This window comes from Parasteatoda tepidariorum, chromosome 8, assembly GCF_043381705.1.
Source record: "Parasteatoda tepidariorum isolate YZ-2023 chromosome 8, CAS_Ptep_4.0, whole genome shotgun sequence".
NCBI classification, from domain to species: domain Eukaryota; kingdom Metazoa; phylum Arthropoda; class Arachnida; order Araneae; family Theridiidae; genus Parasteatoda; species Parasteatoda tepidariorum.
In genome coordinates, this window is record NC_092211.1 from 48,448,300 (window position 1) to 48,473,118 (window position 24,819).

Genomic DNA, 24,819 nt, shown 5'->3' on the forward strand with positions numbered 1-24,819 from the left:
AAACTGACAGCTGCCAGTGATGCTTGACTTCGGTGATCTGCTGGGAACCGTGTCTTAACGATCAGTCCACTGCGGGACCTTTGGTTGATCAAGATCTTACTGTACATGAAATACAAATTTGCCAAAAAACAACTGTATATATGTCAAGAGTTACTGTCAGAACTGAACCGGCTACCCTAAAGTTCGTGGTATTTTGTGAGAAGACAACAACAATGGCTGCTAAAGCTTTTGAATGTATTTAGGATACGTTTTCTCTTCTAAAGATTTTAAGCTTCAAGTAAATGTAAAATTTTAATGTTTTGTTGAATCACTCATTTTCGTAAGAACAAAACTACTTACAACTTAGCAAGAATAATCACTTAAGTTTTCAATAACAATTTAAATACTCTCTGACAATCATGAGAAAAGCAACCTCTCTGAGATTTCGTCTCGTGATTGCTAGACCATATTCTAACTGTTCTCATTATTAATTTAAGCACTTAACTATTTATTATTCACTTTAAAAATAGTTAAGAGTCAAAGCGATACAGTGATTCAAAAATATATGAAAGTGCTACCATTTCGACTGATAGATACGTGGTACTTTGGCACTTTACGTCATACAAGAGATGCACAATAAGCTATTTTAATCCTCGTAGAGGGATTGTTTCCCAAGCATCAATATCGCGCATCCTCATTGCCTGATATTAAATATTAAGAGATGGTCCATGATGGGCATTCAATAACTTTCCATAATTCATAATCAGCTTTCGTTTGGAAAATTTTACATTCCTTTCATTTATTTTTAAGAGTGTTTCCTTTAATTTTCACTAAAATGGCCGGGATAGCCTGGTTGGTAGGGCACTGGGCTTATGTCGAAGAATTCGTGGGTTCGATCCCCGCATGCCGAAGACTCCCCGTGAAGTAAATAGTGACTTATGTCCGTTAAATCTGTCGAGTCGCAAACTCCTCCATGTTCCCATAACAAATCAATACCACTGGGGTACTGATCCAGGAGTTTCCTTGTCTTCTGGATTGGTTCAAAATTACAAGGCTACGGAGTTGAACATTAGCAGTCTTAAACCCAAAAATTGGGTCGGCTGTTCAGCGACGGATATAAAGAAAAATTCCCAAAAAGAGCCAGGATATCTTGGTAGCTAGGGCACAGTGCCCACCTCCAAGAGGTCGTGGATTCTATCCCCACCCGCCGAAGACTCTCCGTGTAGTAAATAGTGTCTGGTGCATGTTAAATCTGTCAAGTCACGAAGTCCTCCATGTTCCCATAACAAATCATACGTCTGCGGGTACTGATCCAGGAGTTTCCTCGTCTTCTGGATCGGATCAACATTACAAGGCTACGGAGTTGAACATTAGTAGTCGTAAACCCAAAATTGGGTCATCTGTTTAACGACATTAATAAAATAATGTAAAATTTTTCCAAACAGTTTAATCCTCCTCGGAGCTCCACGGACTGATAAAAGTGGTCATCCACATGCTCACTGACGGCAGCCAAAGACGCTTGGCTTCAGTGATCTACTAGGAACTGTGTCTTTTTTTTTCCAATGCCCACCTGGAGAATGACCTAGGTCATGCAGGCATCTGAAGGGCAGATTTGTTGGCTACTCTTTCATGGGTACCATATTAGGTGGGCCAACGTTGCTCCCCCAGTAAGGACAGATAGTACAGAGAAGGAAAGAACATCCATGCCTTGCCCGGGATTCGAACCCAGAACCTTTCTAATGCAAGGGCAGTTCCCTAACCCCTACACAGGCCGGTCGGCAGTAACTCTGTCTTACGATCACTGTTTGTTGTGGTACATCATTTGTATCACAACTCAATGTTATTAGCATGCAGGTGATTACATATTTCAACAATTTGAGACACAAACCTAAAATAATTATGTCTTCCCGTACAAAATTGGAAGCGTGATCCAAAGTGTTCAGTGACTTCGGAAGCGTTCATTAACTTTGGAGCACGAACCTGCGACATTATCAGAGACCAGGGAGGGACCTTAGTCTCTCGGCCATTTTAGCCTAATAATTTTTCTCGGTACTAGAGGGATCATGATAATACGAAACTGACGAAAGCCATGATCTGTAATGTGTCAAAGGATCGTAAGACAGCCATGAGATCTGTTATGAAAAATTAAGGCCGGTATTATTATGAAGATTCGTGAAACGAAAATAAAGTGCCTGAAATTTTAATTGTTTAAAATAAACTTTAGATAATTTTTTAAGGTAAGAATTTATTTTCTACTTTTAAAATATGCCTATGCTTATTTTAATAAACATTTTAATTTTCGGTGCTAAGTTAAATCTTTTCTATGGATACTTCTTACCCTATTTTAAGAAATGAATTTTAAATACAACTGGTAGAAACATCTTTAAAAAATGCAATACTTAAGTTTTGTTTTAATGATGAGTTCCTTTTGTCAATAGAAAGATTTATCTAAGAAATTTTAAAATTGAAAAACTGAAAAAGTGAAAAAGTAAAATGTTTCATTAATCAAATATATCTTGTTCAAGTTCAAAGTAAAATGTGTCTTGATGTTAAGAATGGTTCTTACATGCGTCATAAATTAGTTTTTTTTTTTAAATTAGGATTTTCCTCTATTTTACAATCGTTTTTATTTGAACTATGTAACTTTTTCCAAGGTTTTGAATAAAAGTTAATATGTAAAAAATGATAAACTTAATGATAAGCTGTTAATCGTTACAGGAGCGTCTATATACTTACACATGTTAATTTTATGGTTACACTAGATCTGGAGGAGCAGCTATCCATAAAATAAATTTGAATATGATTTTGTGCTGTTTTTAAATATTGTATTATAAAGCATTAACTTGTCTTAATGAAATATAATTGGAAATATTTAGCTATAACTAAAGTATTATCTTTTAAGTACTTCTTTAAAAAAGCAGAGCGAGAAACGTTGAAAACAAAACGTTGCAATCATAATTCTGAATATGATTGCAAGGGGACTTAGTAGATAAATTGAAACGCCATTGTAATTTTTTTAATATGAAGGAATTCAAAAGTACATATAAGAAGTTGGAAAATTAATATCTTTTTTACATTCTGGCATGCATTTATATAACTGCCGATATTTGACAATTATTTCTTGAGATCTAATCATTTTGAAATTATTTAATTTTCTTTTTACTCAAGGAGCTGATGCAATTTTTAATTCATTCAGCTCCGTCTTCAAGTTCAGTCGTTTTTGCAATTTGTTCAAAATTTTCACAATTAAAGAAATAAAAATTTTTTTAAATATATTTATTCAAATATACCTTTATTGAAATTTAGCTAAACCATTTTAAGAAGAAATCTGGATATCAGGATTCAAGCAGAGAATGTTATTAAAAAAATGATTGATTATTCATAAACTGGAAAACTATTAAAACTCTAAGTTTGCACATCTATTTATGTAAATTTTCATCTAAGATAAATTTGCGTTCGGAACTTATAAACAAAATGAATTTATTAATAACATATTTTTAATATAATAATTATTTCAAATCAAGCATTCAAGCAATAATTCATAGGTTCAAAAATGTGATAAATTAAGTTTGTAATAAGTAATAATTGAAATAATTGTCATAATATCCATTTCATCAATATTTTCCTATTATAAATATCCATCTAAATTTTCATAAGATCAAAAATCTCTTTTCTCTTATTTTTCTATCGAAAGCGATAAAAAAAAAAGTTTCGCAAATCGGAGTTTGAATCAAAAACAGTTTTGACACAGACGCCTGAAAATATTTCTACAACTCAAACTTCTAAGCTCAGATTGGAAAGGCCTTCAAATTTCATGTGGCAATCAGGCTAGTTTTGTTCCATGTTCCTCAAAGTGATTTCTCAAATCTAACAAAATACTTCTTGTTTAAATTTTAAATTGTGATCCCTAACATACTGTACAAATACTTCTAACATGCTTCTAAACATACTTTTCAAATTACTTTTTTTTAAAAACAGAACACTCTGACACGCAAAAAGGAAATTTATTAACTTTTGTAGTTTTAAGTTAAATATTAAAATAAAAAATACAATAACCAGTACTTTCCACTTGCCGTATATAATCTCCAAATAGTTCATAGTTTCATTTAATAGTGGTCTACAATTTCGTTGAAATAATTGATTTCCTTGATTACCAGTAATCGAGATAATGGATAATTATGAGCCTAAATGAGCCTTTCTAATTGCAATAATTAAAATGAAATCGCATATTCCTGAGTAAAATCTGATTATTTCCGTTAGAAATGCTTTCCAATTGAAAGATTGTTTAGAAACAAAAAAGGATTGTCCGTGAAGTATGAAAATGTTGGAAAACTTAATCTAAGTAAAATTAAAGCACAGTCTTTTAGCTTTTTACTTGAGTTTCTTTAGGTATTCCGCCATTTTCATATTTGTCGAACACTCAGTACAGTACCCAGGGTACCAGTGGTTTCACAAAATTGTAATAGTATTAACTTATCATCAAAGCAGTGAAAATTCACCTAGTTCAGCAACCATGTAAACGATGCAAATTTTCACCTCAGCCGTAACATAACTCTTTGTATGTATTTGAGTTATCGAACAAATAAGGATAATCGGAAACGTTGCATGCTAACTTCCTAGAAATATGAAATAAATTTTCAACCACTATAATAATTTTTAGGGCCGAGCAAGTCTTGCTGGTAGGGCGTTGGGGCCATGTCCGAGAGGTAGTGAGTTCGAATCCTACCTGGAGAAGAATTCCCGTGTTCAAAATGGTGACTGGTTTGCGCTAAATCAATCTGGATCACAAAGTCCTCCAAGTTTCCATAACGAATACCTCTGGGGGTACTAGATCGGAAAATCTTCGCGCTCAAGTTGAGATCAAAATTAAGATATGTGGGTGGATAATTAGAGTAAACATAACATAAACATCCCTGCTAAACAAGATCTGACGTATGCCTATTCTCTCTGTATGATCCCTTGGAATGTTTCCCGGACAGTCACCGACAGCCCATTCTGTACGTCCAGAGCTACGTAAATACAGTTCCAAAGTACCACGTACCTACAAATAGAAATAGTAGTACTTTCTAATACTTGTGAAGGAACAGAATAATTTTGAAGGAATTCGGAACCCTTCAGAGAATCACCCATTTCAGATTAATTGATCTATAAATAATGCTTCAAATACATCTAATAAAATTTAGTAGGCATATTTCAGGCAATTCAGGTAAATGAGCTTTTGTAGAATGGTCAGACCATTCCACGAAATCTGTCTTTAAAATTACAGGCGTAAATAAATAACATTTTCTTTAAGCTCGTTTCTTCAGGAAAATTTAAACGATAGTTCTTATCGAAATTTTTTTCTTGACGAACGAGGATTTTTTTCTTAACAGTGGTAAAAAGTTTGTCTTGTAGAAAACATATTTCTTCTGCAGAAATTGGTGTAACTCATTGTTCGAAACAGTAGTAGCTTAGGAGATAGAGCGTTCACCTCCAGATGAGGTTTGAATCCCAGAGGTGGCTGGTTGATATGAATTCTACTCCCATCTCGTAACAACCGCAGTGATAACGTAAAATATCCTCAGGGGAAGGCGGACCATGAGTTAGATTTCGTTACCGTCTCGCTAATCACGGGGGGTTTTCCTGGTTTTCTTCCCCGTGTAACGGAAATGTGGGTTAGTTCCATCCAAAAAGTCCTATATTGAGGATAGTTTGTACTTTATCCAGGTTATTAATACTTAATCCAGGAAAATGCAACTTATTTTATGTCATTTATTGATTTTTTTCAAAACATCGCTGAACTGTAAAAAATAATTATTTCTAAAACTCCCACGTGCAACGAAAGTACATCAATGCAATTTAAAAAGGTTGAAACAGAATGAAATTTGAACAATTTTTTTAACTTATTGAGTACAGCAAGCTTTTGATAATTCAAAAGTAGGTTGTAAGCAATATTTTACATAAGCGCTTGTTTTTTAAATTGTATTTTGTAACATGATAAAAATACAAATTAAAATATGGACAATAAGATTAAAAAAAAAAATCAAGCGTATCACAATCGTTCAAAATTCACTAAAAATCCTTTTTAACAGGCTTCTAATGTGTTGTTCCTTCATAAAAGCATAATTTCTAAATAGATTTTATTTTTCATGCCAGGTAAACCAATTTTTTAAACTTTAAAAACAAAGATTTATATATAGCATAACTTTAGCTGCCACTCAGTTTTTTCCTTATGATCATTATTAACTAGCAGCTGTGCAATCTAGAAAGATGATTTTACACAATTGGGTTATCATACAGCAGAACAACACTTAACTAATAAAATGTTCATATTTTCAATGCTATATTCATAAGAAATGAGCCATAAATTACATAATTTGAAAAAAATGGATTTACTGTTTTGAGTAATACAATAATTCAAGTAAAATTGTACTTGGTTTACATAAATTCAGCAAAATAAAATTTCTTGATTTCTTAAACAGAACATGATTATGCCTTAAATTGTTTATTCATTTATAGTTTAATACTTATGTCTTAAAATCTTTCATTTACAGGTAGCCTCAAATTTAAACTTTTTACCAGAATTTTAAAAATATATTTTGAACATGGAATTGATTGCAAACCTTGAGAAAACAAAGTGAGTATTGTAGACGTATCTTTACTTTAAAATTCTGTTAATCTACAGTTCTAACAAGTTATTAATTTTTTTAATTAATAATGCATTTTAAGAATAATGAATTACCCTATAGATCCTCAAGGTATTGTAAGTATGCATTCAAAGATCTTACTAAAATATTTTTGTTATTTAATTTATTGTGTTTTTAATTTTATAGTGTTCATTTTTTAAGTCTTTAAGCAATTATGAAATATTTATTTAATCGATTATTGACAGTAATTTATACTTTAACAGCAAACAGCTAATAACCACATTTATAATTTATATTTAAACAACTTGAAGTAGTATATTAACCCTTAACTCTCAGTAAGTATTTCAAGTAAACCTCCCAACAGACATAATTATAATAATTAATTATAATAATTAATTATATTGTTATCCATAGCTATGTAGTTAACTATAGTTAAATTAATTATAAATATGATAACGATGAGGGGGAAAACTAAAATTATTTTTGCCGTTATTTACGTGATATTGAACCTGGAGCGTTAAAGTTACAAACCACTTATATGCCATTCATCGGTCTGTTAGGGGTTAATACCAAATTTAAGATTTTGTATTGTTGAACTGATCATTTTGAGGACCTGAAAAACTAATAAACTATGAAAAAAAGAGATCTAAATATAAATTTTTGTGTCTAAATTAAAATTACAAATGTCTTAAAGATTTTTTTATTTATTGCTCATCAGGCCTTCTGAGGGACTTACGCCGGACAACTTGAGATACTTGGAAGAAATCTTCAATAATGCCGTTGGTAACAATAAAGAAGTTGATTTTGAGAGTTTTAAAAATATAGTGCAGTCAAAAAACGTAAGTATTTTTTTTTATCCATTTTAGAATCCTAATTAACATAGCTTTTGTCCTGAGATGTATAGGCTTAAAAGAAAACAAAATTTTAAAAAGTATAATCATAAATAAAAGTAAAAGTTTAATGAAGGTATAATAAAAAAGTATAATATAAAGTTATAATATATATATATAAAAGTATAAATACTCTCTACAAGCGTTTTCCTTCAAAAGCGTCCTCCTTAAAGGCGTCCTCATTTTTCAGTCCAATTTTGTGCATTATTGCAGCTCTTTGTTCTTGAGCCAAAACTTCTCATTTTATCACATAAATTTTATAAATTTTATAAATCTCATAAATTTTATAGTTACTAAAAAAATATGATTTGACAAATTATTTTTGTAAACAGATTATAGAAAAAAATGTCCCAAAAATCGGGAAGAAATTTACTTATTTAATATATAAATTGAAATTGTTCAATAAAAATCAATAATGAAAACTTGTTTATTGTAACATTAAACTGAATGTTAACTAATCCTTATGACTAAAAACTTTATTCCAATGGAGGCAGTTTCAAAATTTTAGTCATGGTTAATCATTTTAAATTATATTGATATTTTAGATGCAATATTATAAACTCGTAATCTATGCAATGTTAATACCCTCTAAAAACAAAATTTGCAATAATTTTCCGTTTAACGGGTGAGGAAAAACACAAAACTAGACTTAAGAAGTCTATAAAGTACGAAAAGTAGACTTACTACAAAATGAAGAAGAAAAAAAAAATTTTTTTGTTTATTAAATAAATTATATTTTAATAAAATAAATTTTATTAAAATAAATCTCAAAATACCAAGTGACAAACAGAGGGAAAAAGACCCGATCTAAGGATTTCAAATTAATAGCAAATAAATTAACCAAATATCAAAAGCATTTGCCAATTCTCGAAAGTATTTGCGAATTCTCCAAATGCGAATCGTAATATTTTTGTATGATTAATTTTTTTCCCATAGAAAATTTATTTTACTGTACTTTGATTCAGACTTATATTATTTGGATCCAATTCTAATTGATTATGCGGCTGCATCTACCGAAAATTACTGTAATATAATAAAAAATACCGATTTGTTTAGAAAAAATTCTTTTTTTAACAGGTGTTTTTTGTAAAGCGCATCTTCCATATCTTTGATGCCGACAAATCTGGAACTGTATCACTCGAGGAATTCATGAGTGTTATAAAATCTTTCGCCAATCAAACGCCGTCAGAAAAACTTCATTATCTGTTTCAAGTATATGACATTAATGGTAAGTAAAATTTTTGAAAACGTTTAAATTAAAAATAACATGAAGCTTTTTTCAAAGCACTTTTTAATAAATTGTTTAAGATTTATTATTTCAAAGTTTTTCCAAAGAATATTTCGGGTTTTGTTTTCTTTTTATTTTGCTTTTTTTTTTTTTTCAATTTTCGAAGGTATCATAAAATTTGAGAGCCTATTGCCCCAAATAATTTTGGAAAAATTTAACAATATTTAATAGATTTTATGGTTAACTTTAAATTAAGAAAAAAGCATTACTTTCTTGCTTAATTTTTAAATACATTTGTTATTTTTTACAATTTATTAGTTGCATCAAAATGAGCTTCCTGCAATCTTAGTAAAATGCATCTCATAATATTTTAAAACTTTCTGCAGGGTAAATGTAAAGGGATACCTGCAGTTTATTTTTTACAATTTATTAGTTGCATCAAAATGAGCTTCCTGCAATCTTAGTAAAATGCATCTCATAACATTTTAAAACTTTTTGCAGGGTAAATGTAAAGGGATACCTGCAAGTGACGTAGTGAGGGTATCTCGATCTTGATTGGTTGTCGAAAGGTGTCATTTGTTTTCGTTAACAACTGTTCTTCCCCTTCTATTTCGAGTGAACCAAGCCCGTCACGTAGTCATTCACTAAAATGAAGCATTCTATATAATTTGGACCCATTAACGTTAATTCTATTTTTTGCTTATTTCGCCATATCTAGATAAATGTCTTTGCTAATTGAAAACTTTTTGCATACAACTATAAAATTCGTTTATCCAAAGATGATTCCATAAAAAAATATAACTTTTAGTAAATATTTATTTCTTATTTCTTTATTTAATAATAGAAGAAAGAATTTTGAATCGTATGGTATAAACATTTTTACATCAGTTTAAAGGATGCGATATAAGGTTCTAGATAATAACAGTTTTATTTAAGATTGTTCAAAAAATAGTGTTATGTTTAACTTATCGAGAAAAATTTCAAATTACAGAAAACTAATTTTTAAATTTGCATTTTTTTTTTTTAACTTTTAAGACTATCAAAGTGATTAGGGTGAATTCTAATGCATAGAGTATTTTAGTCAAATTCAATTAGTGAGGTGATTCTAATTAATATAAATTTATATATTTTGCTAACGTTTATTTATGATTATTTTAACGTATATTTATGATTATTCTATTGTAATTTTATTATGATGATATATTTATTATGATTATTATTTCATGATTATTAACATTTATTAGCACTTATTTATGATAAGCGCCTTTGTGTGACTGAAATATCGTTGAAATAGTTTTACTTAGCACTAGTTTATGTATATTAATTAATCTAAATATTATAAAAAACATTGTGAAACTCTTTTATTTAATTTTTTTTAATTTTAACGTTACTATAAAATACTTGACCGTCTACCGGATGCGACCTTTTTTTTTTGTCTAAGATTCTGTGTCCAATGCATTGGACAACATTCGGTATTATTAAAAATTTCTTTAAACATTTTTTTTTGCTTGTATGGCTTCACAAAGCCATTGTCAACGCAACAATATAATTAAATATTTTTACGTTGAAGAATTAATTGTGGAAGAATTTTAAGTGGTCAGAATTTCTAATTACAATGGAAAAATTGCAGAAAAGTTAGGAATTTTCAGTCAAGTAAACTTTGGGAAAGTTTTATATTGCATTATTAAATATATTATTTGAGCCAAGTTTATTTTATTTCATGACCAAAAGGTGAAGAAACATATTGTAAAAACATCCTACATTATCACAAAAAAGTTTAAAAATTGAAATTTGTCTTTTTTTATGTAATTATCGAAAATAAAGTTCATTGGTTTAATTGAATTATTAAAAATTTTATAACTTGTTTATGTGTTTACTTTCTAAGTCAGATATTTTTATCAAAAGTCATATCATCATAGTTTTGCCATTATTTAAAGCTCTGATCTTAGAAGATTATACCATCTAGATATGAGCTTTATTTTTAAATGAGAAATTTTAAAAATATAGATATTAAAATAATATTGTAATAAGATTAAATTTACTATTTTATTTAAACAATGCTAACAGAATTAAAAACCGAAATTGGAATTCTTCTCTAGTCTATCTCTGACATATGAGTGCAGTGCTTGCTAGAAATATAAATATGCTTATTGTTTGTATTTGAAGGTGATGGAACAATTCAATTTAATGAGCTGCGAAATGTTATAAGTGAATGCATGAAAGAGAATGGCCTGAAGTTTCAAGAATGTGAAGTTGATGAGTTAACACGTATGCTATTTGAAGATGCTGACGCTGACGGAAGTGGCAGTATAACATTCACTGAATTCAAAAATCAAGTAGAAAAGCATCCAGGTTTCATGGAGAATTTAACTCAGAGGCAAATATATCCTTCAACTTTAACATTCATTTCATGAATAAAAATTATTTTCCTCATAAAATAAGAACATTATAATAACGTTTATACTATTTAAATGTTATATTCTAAGTAATAAAGCATTGAAAACAATGCTCGTATCATTAGAATACAAAAAGAAATTAAATTAAAATTTTCGTAAAATCAATATAGTCCTAGTTGTCCGGGATTATTTTATGACCGCCGTTGAACCGCCGACCCAATTTTTGGGTTTACGACTACTATTGTTCAACGCCATAGCCTTGTAATTTTGAACCAATCCGGAGGACAAGGAAACTACTGGATCAGTACCCCCAGAGGTATTGATTTGCTACGGGAACATGGAGGACTTTGAGACTCGACAGATTTAACGTGCAGCAGTAACCATTTACTACAAGGGGAGTCTTCGACCGGCGGGGAACGAACCCACGAACTCTTGGACATGGGTCCGGCACCCCACCGACCAGGCTATCCCGGTCTAGTAGCGACAATTTATCAGAATTATTGTTGCACCGCACCTGTGGACCTGCTGCAAGGGGAGTATTAGTTGATTATATAGTCGATTATGTCAGTAAATAGAAATTGTCCGGGATTATTGTAATAAGATCGGGGTGCGTTTTTAAAATTCAAACCTAAATTTTTGGTTTCCTTTCTTCTTTCAAAGCACTACAGCCTATTACAGGCCAAAGACATCTCAAGTAGTCTTTGCCACCTGGTCCTATCCGCAGCAAAGCTCTTTCAGTTTCCTTTACTATTTGAAAGTCAGACATCCAGTCAAGCCACCTAATTGATGATCTTCCTCATTTCCTGTTTCCCATCGGATTAGTAAAAGGTCACTTTTTACTATATTTGTATTATCACATCGGAACAGATGTCCAAACCATTGTAGTCTACTGCATGTTATGACTTTAACAATATCAGGTTGCTTGTCTCTTTTGGTAAATTTCAAAGTTACACAAAGATCTCATTATTACTATCATAGACTGCACCAACTATTTTTCTTAAGATTTTCCGTTCAAAGGTCAATTTATTTTCATGTAACTTGGTTCTTGATCAGCATTTACTCCCATATGCCAGAAAAGGTCGAATTAATGTTTTATAGATGTTGATTTTTGCAATAATGAAAAAAACGTTAATAGTCCCTCTCTAATAAAGTCCCATTTTCTGCTGTCGGTACATAACACCGTTAGACTTTCTCATCCAAGTTAAGCGTATTGTTAGCGTTTCATACAGCTCAGACAATTGCAGTTAGCACCAAATAACATAACAGTACAATTGTTATATGCATGTTAGTTTCAATAAATTGCTTACTTTTTTAAACTTTTGTGATAATACATTTCATTTTCATATACGTAGATGTACAGGAAGCAATGATCTTTATCCATCTGATTAAAACATCGTTTTACAACCTTACTATGCATTAATTTCCTTCAGATCGTAATCTACAGACAACATTAAATTTTAATTGAACTTTATTGAATTTCCGTAGCCATTTCCGTTAGATAATTCTAAATTATCAATCGATGGTAAAATTAAGTAAGACTCTGGGAAGTGTGAATGGGAATCGCGTCCGTTATAATTAGATAATTACTACACTAATTTAAACTTTCACTTAGACAACTATAAAAAATAATGAAATTACAAAGCTTTTTCTGTCCTTTTCCTTTATGCAAATGTGGAAATCACGCTGTCAAGTTTCCCTAATGACATTTCCTCGTTTCAGTTTCTACTCTTTTAATCAACCTATTTTCTTTTTACTAAACTGGTCATTTATAGTGAAATTCTGAGATCAACATTTCTTGCCAGCAAGTTTTGAATAAGAGAATAGTGCAATAGCTTTTTTCTTTTGTGAAAGCACACAATACAGCTAATTTTATTGTTAATATTATCTAAAAATTTATGTAGTGGTCCGAAGTATTGGATACGAATTTAAAGCAATGACAATTATCGCAATTTAAAGTTATAGTACTTGCCTGCATAATATTCAAATATGACATTTATTCTTTGGAGACAAATACCAAAACTGAATAGATTTTCACGATTCAAAGTTCGTGAAATGAAATCGTAAAAAAAAAAAAAAAAAAATTCCTCCACATAATAAGCTAGCATGTTTTAGAAAAACGTTTCAAGCTTACGAAAATAGTAGTAGTCATGGTCCGTAATGATTATGAGCTCTGGATTTAAACCGCTGGTTACATGAATATTCCCCTAGTTCTGTAAACCCCCGGTTATATTGAATTACCATAAATCTTTTGTGCTGAAGTTTGAACCTTTTAAAAACTATAATTCACTCTGTTCCGTAATGGCTGTCCTTAATTTATATTTTAAGACGCCTTGTCAATTATAAACATTCCCACCTACCTAATTAGAGATTCGTTACATTTCTATAGTAATTTCCCCATTTAGATGTATGTAGCGTAACTACCAATACCAAAATTAAACATCAATTCACTGGTATATAAGACATGCTGACTTGATTCAATCACGAGGCACCTTTTGATAGATAACGGTATACCCTCCAACTACTACGAAATTTCCTTAGTTTCAGAAATCTCTTTTCAGACGGTAGCAAAATTAATGTCTTAATATTTAAAAAAAAATTAATTTTAGCGTAACTTGTCCACTATTATTTATAAAAGTGCAGGCCATATGGCTAGATTCTTAAATTCTGATAAAAGTTTTATCAGAGATCCATTTGCTTTAAAAATTTCTACTTTGGTTCGCTACCACTAGAAAGAATTATTTTCAAAATCTTCATAAGTTGGAGGGTATGTGAAGGTGAACCTACACCAACATTTCCTGCTCTTTACCCGCCATTATCGATTTCAAATTGCGACGAATCGGTTAATGCCGCTTCGCGGCAGCGCACCGAGATTTGGTTAATTTCTAATGTTCTAATGAAGGTGAACCCCCACATTGGTGACCTCCGGACGTGATTTGAACACGCAGTAACACCCACTTCGCAAAATAACTTGATGGTAACGCCTACTTCGATGGATAGTCCACATTGAACAATTGACTTGTGACTGCAGAATGCAACAACGAATGCTACGACGTGATGTTAATACTCCTCTCACATTCAGTACTCAACAGCGCTCTCCCGGACTTTCACAAATACCGCAACTAGTGTTATCAATTCATCGAATTCTATCGCCGATAAAATTCTAGTGAGGGAGTATTGTACCGTAACTACCACTACGAAAATTAAACATCAATTCATTGGTATATAAGCCATGCTAACTTGATTACACCACGAGGTACCTTTTGATGGATGAAGATTGGCATAGTCAATAACTCCCGCCCCCCACACCCACATATATTTTCTATAACTTAGCTCAATATTTTCCTTAAACTTAGTGTCATAAAACTCTACATTTAATTTTAATATAATCCTTTTTAATAAATTTAGCATGTTAACGTATAAGATTTTTATATTTAATGTTAAAATTATCATATTTTTTGCAAATTTGCCATGATATATGATTTCATGTTTTTTTTTTACATTTCTTTGATATTACACACTATTTAATATGCGATTGATATTCTTTGATTTTTCAGTATTGAAAGATGGTTTCTGCCACCAATGAAACCAAAAGAAAAGCAGTCTTTTTCATGTTCTTGCTTTCCGAGACGAATAAAATGGCTGCACATCAGAAACAACTTGACAAGTGTAACTTTCCTACTCATGTTCTTCCTTCTCAATGTCACTTTGTTTACTTCAAGAGCTTGTCACTACTGGGACACAAATATATACGTCATACTCGCTAGAGCCTGTGGTAAGTTGAAGTGACTCGAAATTCCATCAGTGAGTTTAATTTCAAAGTGATTACTTAAAAAAATTCACAAATTCACTGTTAGTCACATTATTATAAAGAAAGTACATCATCGGTGAGTATTTTATTCTTTGCGGAGCATATTTTCCACATAAACGACTGCTTTAAAGAAAAATGCATATTCTTTGGTTTTTAACTGTTATCCGCCAAATGTTAAATAATCTGGGGGTTACGATTTTTTCTGCGTCTTTGACGGTTTAAAGCTGTTCGGTAGATAACTGTTCTTCTCTTTTTTAAACGTAATTATATATTAATTAAAACCGTCAATTCAAATTCTAGTTATTGCCATTTAATTTTGTTTACCGTTCGATAGCTTTACATTTTTTTCCAATCGTTTTAAGATTATTTTCTATACTTGCTCTAAATTTTCAGCTATTATTTTATGGTTTCTTGAGCATCACATAATCGCCTGCGAATCGACTTAATTGTCTAAATGATACTCTACCAGATTGTTTCTTTAGATTTAATTTTGTGGTAAGTTAAGTTGCCAGACTATTTCATAAAAGCAGGTCACTATAGTTTTCAATGATTTTACATTGAAATATAATTTCTATAAGACTTTTAAGATAAAAACAGTTTACGAATTGCATTCATTAAGAAAGTTAGAGCTTTCAGATGACAGAACACTCACTTCCCAATCAGGCAACCAAGGCTCGAATCCCTGTGATGATTGGTCCTATGAATTTTGCTCGTGGCTCTCACCATTCTTAATGCTAAGTTATTTTATAGTTTTTTGTTAAAATAAGTTATTTTTAAATTGTTTGTTAAATTAACGAAGTTTGTATGCTAAAATAACAGTACTTAATTGCTTGAAAAACAGTTGTTCGTTTTCAATTAACAGTAATTTCCTGTGAAATAAACGGTTTTATGCCGCCACACCAGCTGACTGTTTTTTTCCGTAAATTTAAGATATTTTTTTAGTGCAATATTTCAAATATATAAATATGTAATTTGTAATGATATGTCTATAACTGGAATATCTTGACATTAAAAGTTAGTAGCGTCTTGGCATTAAAAGAAATTAAAAGTTAACAGCCAAAAATAATAGAATTTTTATCTATAAAAAATCTTAAACTCTATAACGGATGATTCTATCTGATTTGTCCCGCTCATCACGTGAAATGAAGGTAGTTATTAATGATCACCCATCTTTGTTAGCTCTACTTTTTTGTTCTTTTACATGTGCTTGTTGAACTGCAACACAAACATGTTGTAAAAAAATAATAGTCTCAACTTGTTCTTGTAATCAATTAAAATATAATGATATGAAAGGATTAAACTCCCCTTGTTCATGCTTTTCATTTTTAAATTACTAAGACTTAGTAATTTCTAACATTTCTGCGATATCGATTTCTATTTCCAGGACAATGTCTCAATTTCAACTGTGCTTTCATCGTCTTTTTGATTCTACGGCAAACGCTCACATGGTTGCGAGCGCATGGGTTTTCCGAATATTTTCCTATCGATCAACATCTCTACTACCATAAACTAACAGGCTGCGTCATCGTATTTTACAGTGTCTTACACACAGTAATGCATGTCATTAATTTTTGTAAGTACTTGTTTTCGTATGTTAATTTGTTAATGAATATTTATTGAAAGTTTTCTACGTATTTAATTTTTCCGCAGAAATGGTTGCATAGCATAGTTGGAGTACCAACTTATGCGTTTAATAAATCTATGTTTTCCTTTTTTTTGTTTTTGTGATAAATTGTGAAAGTAAATTGTGATTAGATTATTTAAAAAAATTCAAATTTTTTATTGAAATACAGCGACAAATACTGAATTATGCTATCATTTCTTCAACCTTGTCCCATCGAAATTGTTTGAATAACTTCCTTTTTTTCCCATAAAATTAATGGTGATAAAATTCTCCATAATGTAGCATAAGATTTCTTGATTACATTTTTGAATTTATAAGCTTTAAAGCTTCCCTTTGTTTACAAGAAAGTTACATTTTAAAGCTTTTGAAACAATTTCAAAATTAGAAAGTCATCAAAAAAGAAGGTTCAAAAGTTTAAATCATAAAAATAGGTTTCATCAAAATAAGTTTCAGAAAAATAGGGTTGATAGTTTCCTTGGAATCAATGTGACAAAATAAATTTTCTTGATAACACAATTTATTATAGAGAAATAAAATAAATAAAAAGTATACTAAAAATAATCAGATAAATTTTTACTTTGCGGAGCGTGTTACAAATCTCTCTATAAATCGAAAAATAAACTTTTGTAATGCCTCAAAAAATCTGTTTTTCATAAATTCTGTATTTAGACAAATTACTTAGCACGCCTTCTTTTATACAAGCATAAATTTAAAAACAAAATCAATTCGTTTTTTTTTATTTACTTAATATAAACGGCTTAAATTGAAACTTACATTACAAAAATATTTTTTTTTAAATTTTTTCTAACAATTTATGGCAGTTAATTGTTAAATAAATTGAAATTCCTGCTTTGTAGTTCCTAAAATTCCTTCCAAAGGTTTTTGATTATAGAATTGAAGCGTTTTGAAGGGTTTCGAAACTATTAAGCATTCATTATTCTTTACTTAATTAAAAACTTCACTCACTTCAAAAAATACACATAATGAAAGTAGCAGTCAACATGTTTCAAGAGCCCCTTTTTCCCCTTTTTAAGATTTTGCCAGGCTCAGGCGATATTCACTATTGCCGAAATGGAAACTGATGCATTTCCCTCTTCAATTAACATTTAATTCGATATCATTATCTTTTAATATTGACTTTTTAGTAATAACATAAGTTCCTCCCCAACACTCCATAGGGCTTGGAAATGCATTTTAACCTAATTTCCCCACCTCGGCTTCTTTGAGTTTTCTTGTTCCGTGTTTCATCTTTTTTTCTCTCAGCTACTGTGATTTTTTTCTACTTTTCTTTATCGCTATTATTTATCCATTTTTCGTTAAAACTTTTTATATTTCAAATAAATTTTTTTCTTTCTCGTTTGGCATGTCTTGAAAATGGGCACCGATTTTTGAGCACGAACTTATACGTTGAAGCGAATGAAGTTTTTAATCACGTAATAGCTTACAGCTTTAGCTTCTTGAGATTATCGAATTCATTTTTCCTATTCACATGTTACACATATCGATGAGAATGTGTTCATTGAGACATCTGTTTTTAGAAATTACAATGCTCTTCTTCACCTGTAGGGCTTTGAAATGTTCTCGTGTTTATTGATTGTAGATATTATTTAAGAGTAAGTCGTCATCAAATTTAATAAATGTATAGCATTTAGGAAATATATAGCATTTCCGAATAAAGAATGATTTTTCAGCAATTAATAGTTTTGGCAGATGACTAAATTCTTTTTTTTTTTCTTTTTTTTCAGATAACATGTCTGTACAAAGTGAAAGTAAGGACGAAGAAAGTATTCCCTTTCTACAATTCCTCACTTCCACCCACCTGAATATTGGTTGGATCGGGGGTGCAGCGTGTATAACTGGGTGGATTCTGATACTTATTTTGATAATCATGTTTATATCCTCCATGCCTTTTGTTCGTCGAAATGGAAAATTTGAAGTAATTTAGTCTTTTTATAAACATTTAATACGATATCTTTTACGTGCAATCACTAATTCCTCAATACGTAATCACCTAAAATCAAGGACAAATATAAATTTTTGAAATAAACTAAGAATCTATTAAAATGAAATTTGTAAAAAGAAAAACTAATATGCAAGGTTTTTTTAATAGAAAACTTGTCCTTATAAATGAAGTTCAAAAAAATTCCCTACAGTCAGCAGTACGCTTCCCCAGTCCCGCCGTGGACTGATCGTTAAGACACGGTTCCCAGCAGATCACCGGAGTCAAGCATCCCTGGCTGCTGTCAGTGTGCGGGTGGGTGACCACTTGGATCAGTCTGCGTAGGGACCGAGGGTGTGTGGTATTGGTTCTCGTTAAACTGTTCTTCCGTAAAGTGTACGACTTCGCGTGCAGGTCGTCGGGCTACCGAAGCGGGGGTGCCATCCCCTATGCAGAGGATCAAAATTGTGATGGCATGTCTTCGGATCATCCTCAGGGATGTTTCCCAGATCGTCGCCGATAGCCCATTGTGCTGCTCTAGTGCGACGTAAATGAACTACAACAACAACGCTTCCCCCTTTTTTGGAAGAAATTAAACGTCTTTTATGCAATGTACAATTTTAAAGCGAGACGTTATTTCCGATAAAATATTTATGCTAATGATATAGAAGTAAAAAAGGTTTATGTGGAAAAAATATGATTAAGTGAAGCATTACTTCTTGTGCATTTTTAGTGCTAAATTAAGGGATCAAGCGGAAGTCAATTGAACTGATAGTTCAGAAGCTACGAAAGTTTTAATGTATATTAAAAGTATTTTTATCTATAACTTATTTACAATTTAGACTAGTAGGCTATCTGAACTAGTGAGATACAATGTAATGTATGTACAACGTAACATAATGTCGTGCATTATATTACGCTGTATCACGTAAAGACATGTTGGAGACTGATAGCTCAAAAGTTATACTAGTTTAAGCACAAAAGGAAAAATGTTTGACTTGTACGTATTTATGAATCTGCAATTACTATCTAAACAGATGAAATATTGCTTCACCCTATTTTCAATGAAACTAAACATTAGCCAATAGAATTGACGGCTTATAAGCGACATAAATTTATTTCTAGCATAAAAGTTACTATTTTCGACTTGTGTTACTATTTTACTTATATTTTGCAAACTGTGCTTTCTAAGTGTTAATCCTATGGGCTCAGATTTGGTTTTACTCAATTCAATAAAAAATACTATGGGAGAACAATGACTCAATGGTGTAGATAGCAATATAAAAATGAAAATAAGTTATATTAATAACTATTTTCGTACTTAAAACTATTATAACTTACAAATCTATATGTATTATAACTTCTTAAAATGTTTTATTTTCATCAAATGATATTCGATTATTCTAATATTTTGGATCAATGTCATAAAAATTTTATTTTTACACAATTTTTTTTCATGAATATTAAGTTTATTTTGCCTTATTCACATTTGCTACAGGCATATACGCATATTTAAATATTTTTTCGGCAAATATATTTATTTCCTGCCTCACTTGTCGTACAAAACCGTGGAATTACAATTGGTACTAGACTTAATATGGCAACAAGTTTCTCTTATCTTAGTTGACATACAAAGTGTATAGGAATTGCTCCTCTATATATTTTAAGAAGCCTTGTCAAAGTTGAAGTGCATAAAAATGCTATAGAATTCTGCAGAATCAGAAACAAATCACATGAAGACCTCTAAATTGTTAGTTGTAATGCAAAGCCCAGAAATTTCACATCAAATTGCGTAAATAGAAACTTTTGATTCAAAATACATAGAATAATACAACGAATTGGATGCCTACAATTGACGTCCTCTTATGCAAATCATGGCATTTGTCTATTCAAAAGCCAATCAGGTTCGACTCAGCCTTCAGGTTTGATATCACTTATATGTATCAAATTAAATCTGATTCAAATCACAGGGTTATGCGTAATCACTTCTCTTCTTGAGCTGCAACTAAACTAATAATAGTCTCTGTATTTTTATGAAACTTATAAAAAATATCTGTTACTAAACATTTGTATTTCTTGTAGGTATTTTACTACCTCCATCAATTATCGTTTGTGTTTTGGATGTGTCTAATATTACACGCCCCTCATTTTTGGAAATGGTTTTTAGCACCAGCGTTACTCTTCTTAGTTGAAATCGTTACCCGCATTAGTCGGCATTTATCCAGCAATAAGGTAGCATATGTTCAACATGGAATCCTTCTACCTTCTAAGGTAATAAAGTTTTATTGATAAAAATATAGGGAATGGGAAGTCACAATAATGCTAGTCAAAATTCCTGAAAGGTTTAACTGTAACCGAACTGTAACAGAAAGGCAGAATAAACCTACAGTTATGCAAAATTCTAAATATATTTCTTATGTTCCTTGATTAATTTATTTTTCAGTTTAAGAAGTTTAAACTATTAATTTATTGCCATAAATAAATATTTTAGTGGAAAATAGTTTTTTTTTTTCATTATTTCTACATGTACTTGGTTTTAACCTACCAGATTGCATAAAACTGGGTTTTTGCGTGATTCCAAAATTAACTTACCATCCAAAATGTAGTATTCTTTTTACATTATTCCATTTTTGAGCAAAGAGGGCAATTTTTATCGTTCAAAAAATTAAAAAGTAAGCAATTATATTCAGATTCTTTGGAGAGAAAAAATAAGGGACCCGGTTTTGTTTAACTTTCCTCCTACCTGTAATAACCTTGTAAACTCACTTCCTAATCAAACCGAGGTGCAGTTATAAGGTAGTTATAAGTTAGTTTCCTGACATGGATTTTTGGAAACAGCTCCAAACTCTTCTGACGATACCGTTCGAAAACCAGCTGAAAAGTTCAATGGGTTTTCATCTTAAGGGAAGAGTAGAAATTCTTTTCCCTCTTTGTTAAAAGGAATTTCATGTAGAATTCAATTATTTTGAAAAACAAACTTTTCATTTCGATACAAAATATTTTCCAACATTGCTGCGACAATATTTTTTGTCACTTTTTCAGCAAAGCAGAAATGCATATGAACTACACTTTTAGAAATTGAAATTTTTATTGGTGCATTAAAAGTAAAACGATCAAACCAAATCCAGTAGAAATGTTCCCTAATTTTTTAAAAATCGTGAATTGTATTTTATAATTCTTTAGGATTTGAACTTTTAATTGTAGATTAATTTTCTGAAAGAAATATTTAAAATATTGGCAAAACATTATTAAAGAATAAAGATATCATGTGAAAATTATAAAATGAATCAATCTAAAATTATGCTGTTAAACGAGTAACAAATGTTAACTGTTAAACGACAAGCTTCTCAAAAGTTGAAGAAATTTAGAGGGCTCCAAAAGCTCCATGTCGTGGAAGAGACCTAATGTTTATATGATTTTACTATGACTGATTTTTTGTCTGTGAGCTTATTATAGATTAAGTTTCGACATCACATCCAATTTTGTTTCAGGTAACTCAACTAGTTATCAAGAGGCCTCCCAAATTTGATTACCGCCCTGGTGATTACGTTTACATAAATATTCCCGCGATTGCAACGTATGAATGGCATCCCTTCACAATTAGCAGTGCTCCAGAATTAGATGGTAAATACTTTTATGCATTTGATGGTAAATACTTATACAATGTATTACTTATTCAATGAGCAATCTGTGTGCTTTATTACTAATCATTCATATTCATATTTTCTTAATTTATAAACATAATAAGTTATTAAAAATATAATTTTTTGGTGTATTTTCATTTAAAATTTTTGTGACTGAGATAACGAAAGTATTTATCCTATTTTCTGACAAACCAATCTATTTTTCAAAACAATTTATTCTTCAATTCTTAGACTGTTTACAAAACTTACTTAAGTTGATAGTTAATACAAATGGAAATCTAAAATTAACTGTCCAGGCACGTACAACCTCACAATAAAAATTTATTAATTTTTTTAACACCATAAATAATTATTCTCAAAATACTTTTAAAAGTACCAGAATTCAATCATGAGACGCATTTAAGCAACACCTCCTTAGAAAAGGGTAAGCCTTAGCACGGGTTACCATAAATATCCTTTAGTAGTCCAAACGTAATGACATATTTCGTATTTTCAACCACTGCGCAGCTTAGTACCCCGAACGTAATGACTTCTTTCTTATTTTTCATCAACTGCACAGTTAGCTTCGTCACATCGGACTACTAAATTGATCCGTGCTGAGGCCTTCCTTCTTCTAGGAGGTGTTGATTTAAGCCAACCCATATTGAATGGTAAGTAAAGATGCCTTTGTGAGCGATGCCCTATTACGTTGTCACAATCACGAAGTTGGTCTCGAAGCTGTGGATTCTTAACTTTCGTCACCTCCCTATTCTACAACGTGCTATTACGGAAATGTAATTTTCCTTTTTTTATTTTAAATACAATAGTCATAACAGTAGTTTAAGATCTGTGTTCATTTCCTATTCTTAACCGTTAAATTCAAGTTATGTCCCTTTTTCAAACACGCATTTTGAGCTATTTCTGTTTTGTTTTTTTTTCATTCTGCTTTGACGAAATGTTTCAGCTCATACGCTTTATTTGGAGAAAACACAAAAAAAATCAGACCATTAAAAGTCCTCTAATTTTATAATAATTTAAATTTTTTATAACAACTCTTCTATTAATACCTTTCACAGACACTTTCTGAATCACATAAATATGATTTCATTTTATTTTACTGAGCTTACTACTCTCATAACCCTTTAATTGCATTCTTAAAATTTTAATAGATATTTTACAAACAGGGATAAAATATTAAATTTTCTAAATATCCTAAACTTTTACGAAATTCTTTATTTTATGTTTACATTCTTTGTTATAGATGTTATTTGGCTTCATGTTAGAGGAGTCGGTGAGTGGACTAACAGCCTGTACAATTATTTCGACAGGACTGAGAAAGAAGCTGTTCTAAGTGATGAATTAGCGAAAAATTTGGAAGTTGAGTGTCAGTCACAAGTAGGCAGCGAGCAGCTCAATTGCTTTCGAGATTCTACAACATCAGACGTATTAGCGGGTACAGATAGAAATTGTAGCGCTCTGTCCTATTTAAAAATAAACGATGCAACTTTTATCTGCACGCCTGAACCAGAGCAAAAAATTATCCACAGAGAAAATGCCCTGATTTCTTCCAGCAGTGACATACTAGATGACACCTTTGTCAATCCATCTTTTGTATCTGAAGACGATGCAAACCAAACTGTCATAGAAATGGAATTAGGTAAAGGAAGACAGCAAAATAATTCAAATAAAGACAGCGTAAGCTCCTTGAGCATCAATTCAAATGTTGATCTTGTATGGCGAAGAACGTCTTTCACATCAAATTCTACAAGTAGAGCAATACAGAAAAAGAATCGAGAGGATATTAGGAGCTACATGGCAGAACAAAGCATTAACATTAGTAGACCTGATACTACCACAAACCGATCTTCGTCAAGATTATCAGTAAAAGGATTTCCAAAATCTAAAAGGAAATCGGTTCGAGTCTCCATTGCCAAGAAAGGTTTACGACGATGTCAAACAGTCATTGTAATGCCAACCGTCGCAGAAGATGAGGAAGAAGAGCCGAAGATGGATTTAGACAAAGATGTGCTACCCACTGAAGAAGAAATCAAGGATTTAAATAGGGAAATCGAGTTTGAAAATGTCATTGTAAAACAAGAACCCTTAAAAGTAAGTCATAACTTTAAAAAATCAAAAATTCTGTTTTTGGTCAAATCTAGATAGTGAAACTGAGTTATTTTGAACATTGCATTAGAGCGATTTATAATTTTAAAAAAAATTAAGTGTACCTCCGATTTCCATAAATGATGGATAGATTCCATAGATTGTCACTTTTTATTTCAATTTAAAGTTCAAATGGATTTACTAGGCTAAAATTAAGTAACGAAACGTACACCTGAAATAATAATGGAATACTGTTAATGAATGGCATGACTTGCAGAAACACAAATATCCACGATACCAACATTTTTTTACAAATATTGTTTTAAAGAATTGGAGATTCTAATCTATTTTTAATTCAGTTCATAGTAACTTACACAAAGTGCTTTCTTCCACTTAAGGCTACAGTGGACCTTTATATTGCCAAAAATTGATAAAAATTTCGGGTTTTTTTTTTGGGACATATTTAGACACTTGTTTCATTGCTTTTTCAATTGAATTTTTTGTTTTTAAATTTCGTCATTTTTTGAGAAGTTATAGGGTAGTTTCGTTTTCACATTATGAAGCCACGCCCCTTTTCTTACACAAAAAGCTGTTTTTCTCAAA

General features: G+C 30.9%; 1 protein-coding gene across 4 annotated transcripts in view; it reads left to right on the plus strand.

Moving 5' to 3' along the window:
• The window catches only part of LOC107452963 (NADPH oxidase), a 41,460-nt gene that overhangs the window by 4,093 nt on the left and 12,548 nt on the right, over positions 1–24,819 (plus strand). For 2 of the 4 annotated variants that reach the window (XM_071183852.1, XM_016069601.3), the window contains exons 2-11: positions 6,513–6,595; positions 7,324–7,444; positions 8,573–8,723; positions 10,890–11,100; positions 14,674–14,891; positions 16,312–16,500; positions 18,297–18,487; positions 20,573–20,761; positions 21,982–22,114; positions 23,375–24,222. In XM_071183852.1, coding sequence (XP_071039953.1) covers positions 6,564–6,595; positions 7,324–7,444; positions 8,573–8,723; positions 10,890–11,100; positions 14,674–14,891; positions 16,312–16,500; positions 18,297–18,487; positions 20,573–20,761; positions 21,982–22,114; positions 23,375–24,222 — 2,283 coding nt within the window. In that variant the 5' untranslated portion in view covers positions 6,513–6,563. Of the gene's footprint in view, positions 1–2,017; positions 2,217–6,512; positions 6,596–7,323; positions 7,445–8,572; positions 8,724–10,889; positions 11,101–14,673; positions 14,892–16,311; positions 16,501–18,296; positions 18,488–20,572; positions 20,762–21,981; positions 22,115–23,374; positions 24,223–24,819 lie in introns of those variants that run through there. The other 2 variants (XM_016069600.3, XM_071183851.1) reach the window with 2 other exon arrangements.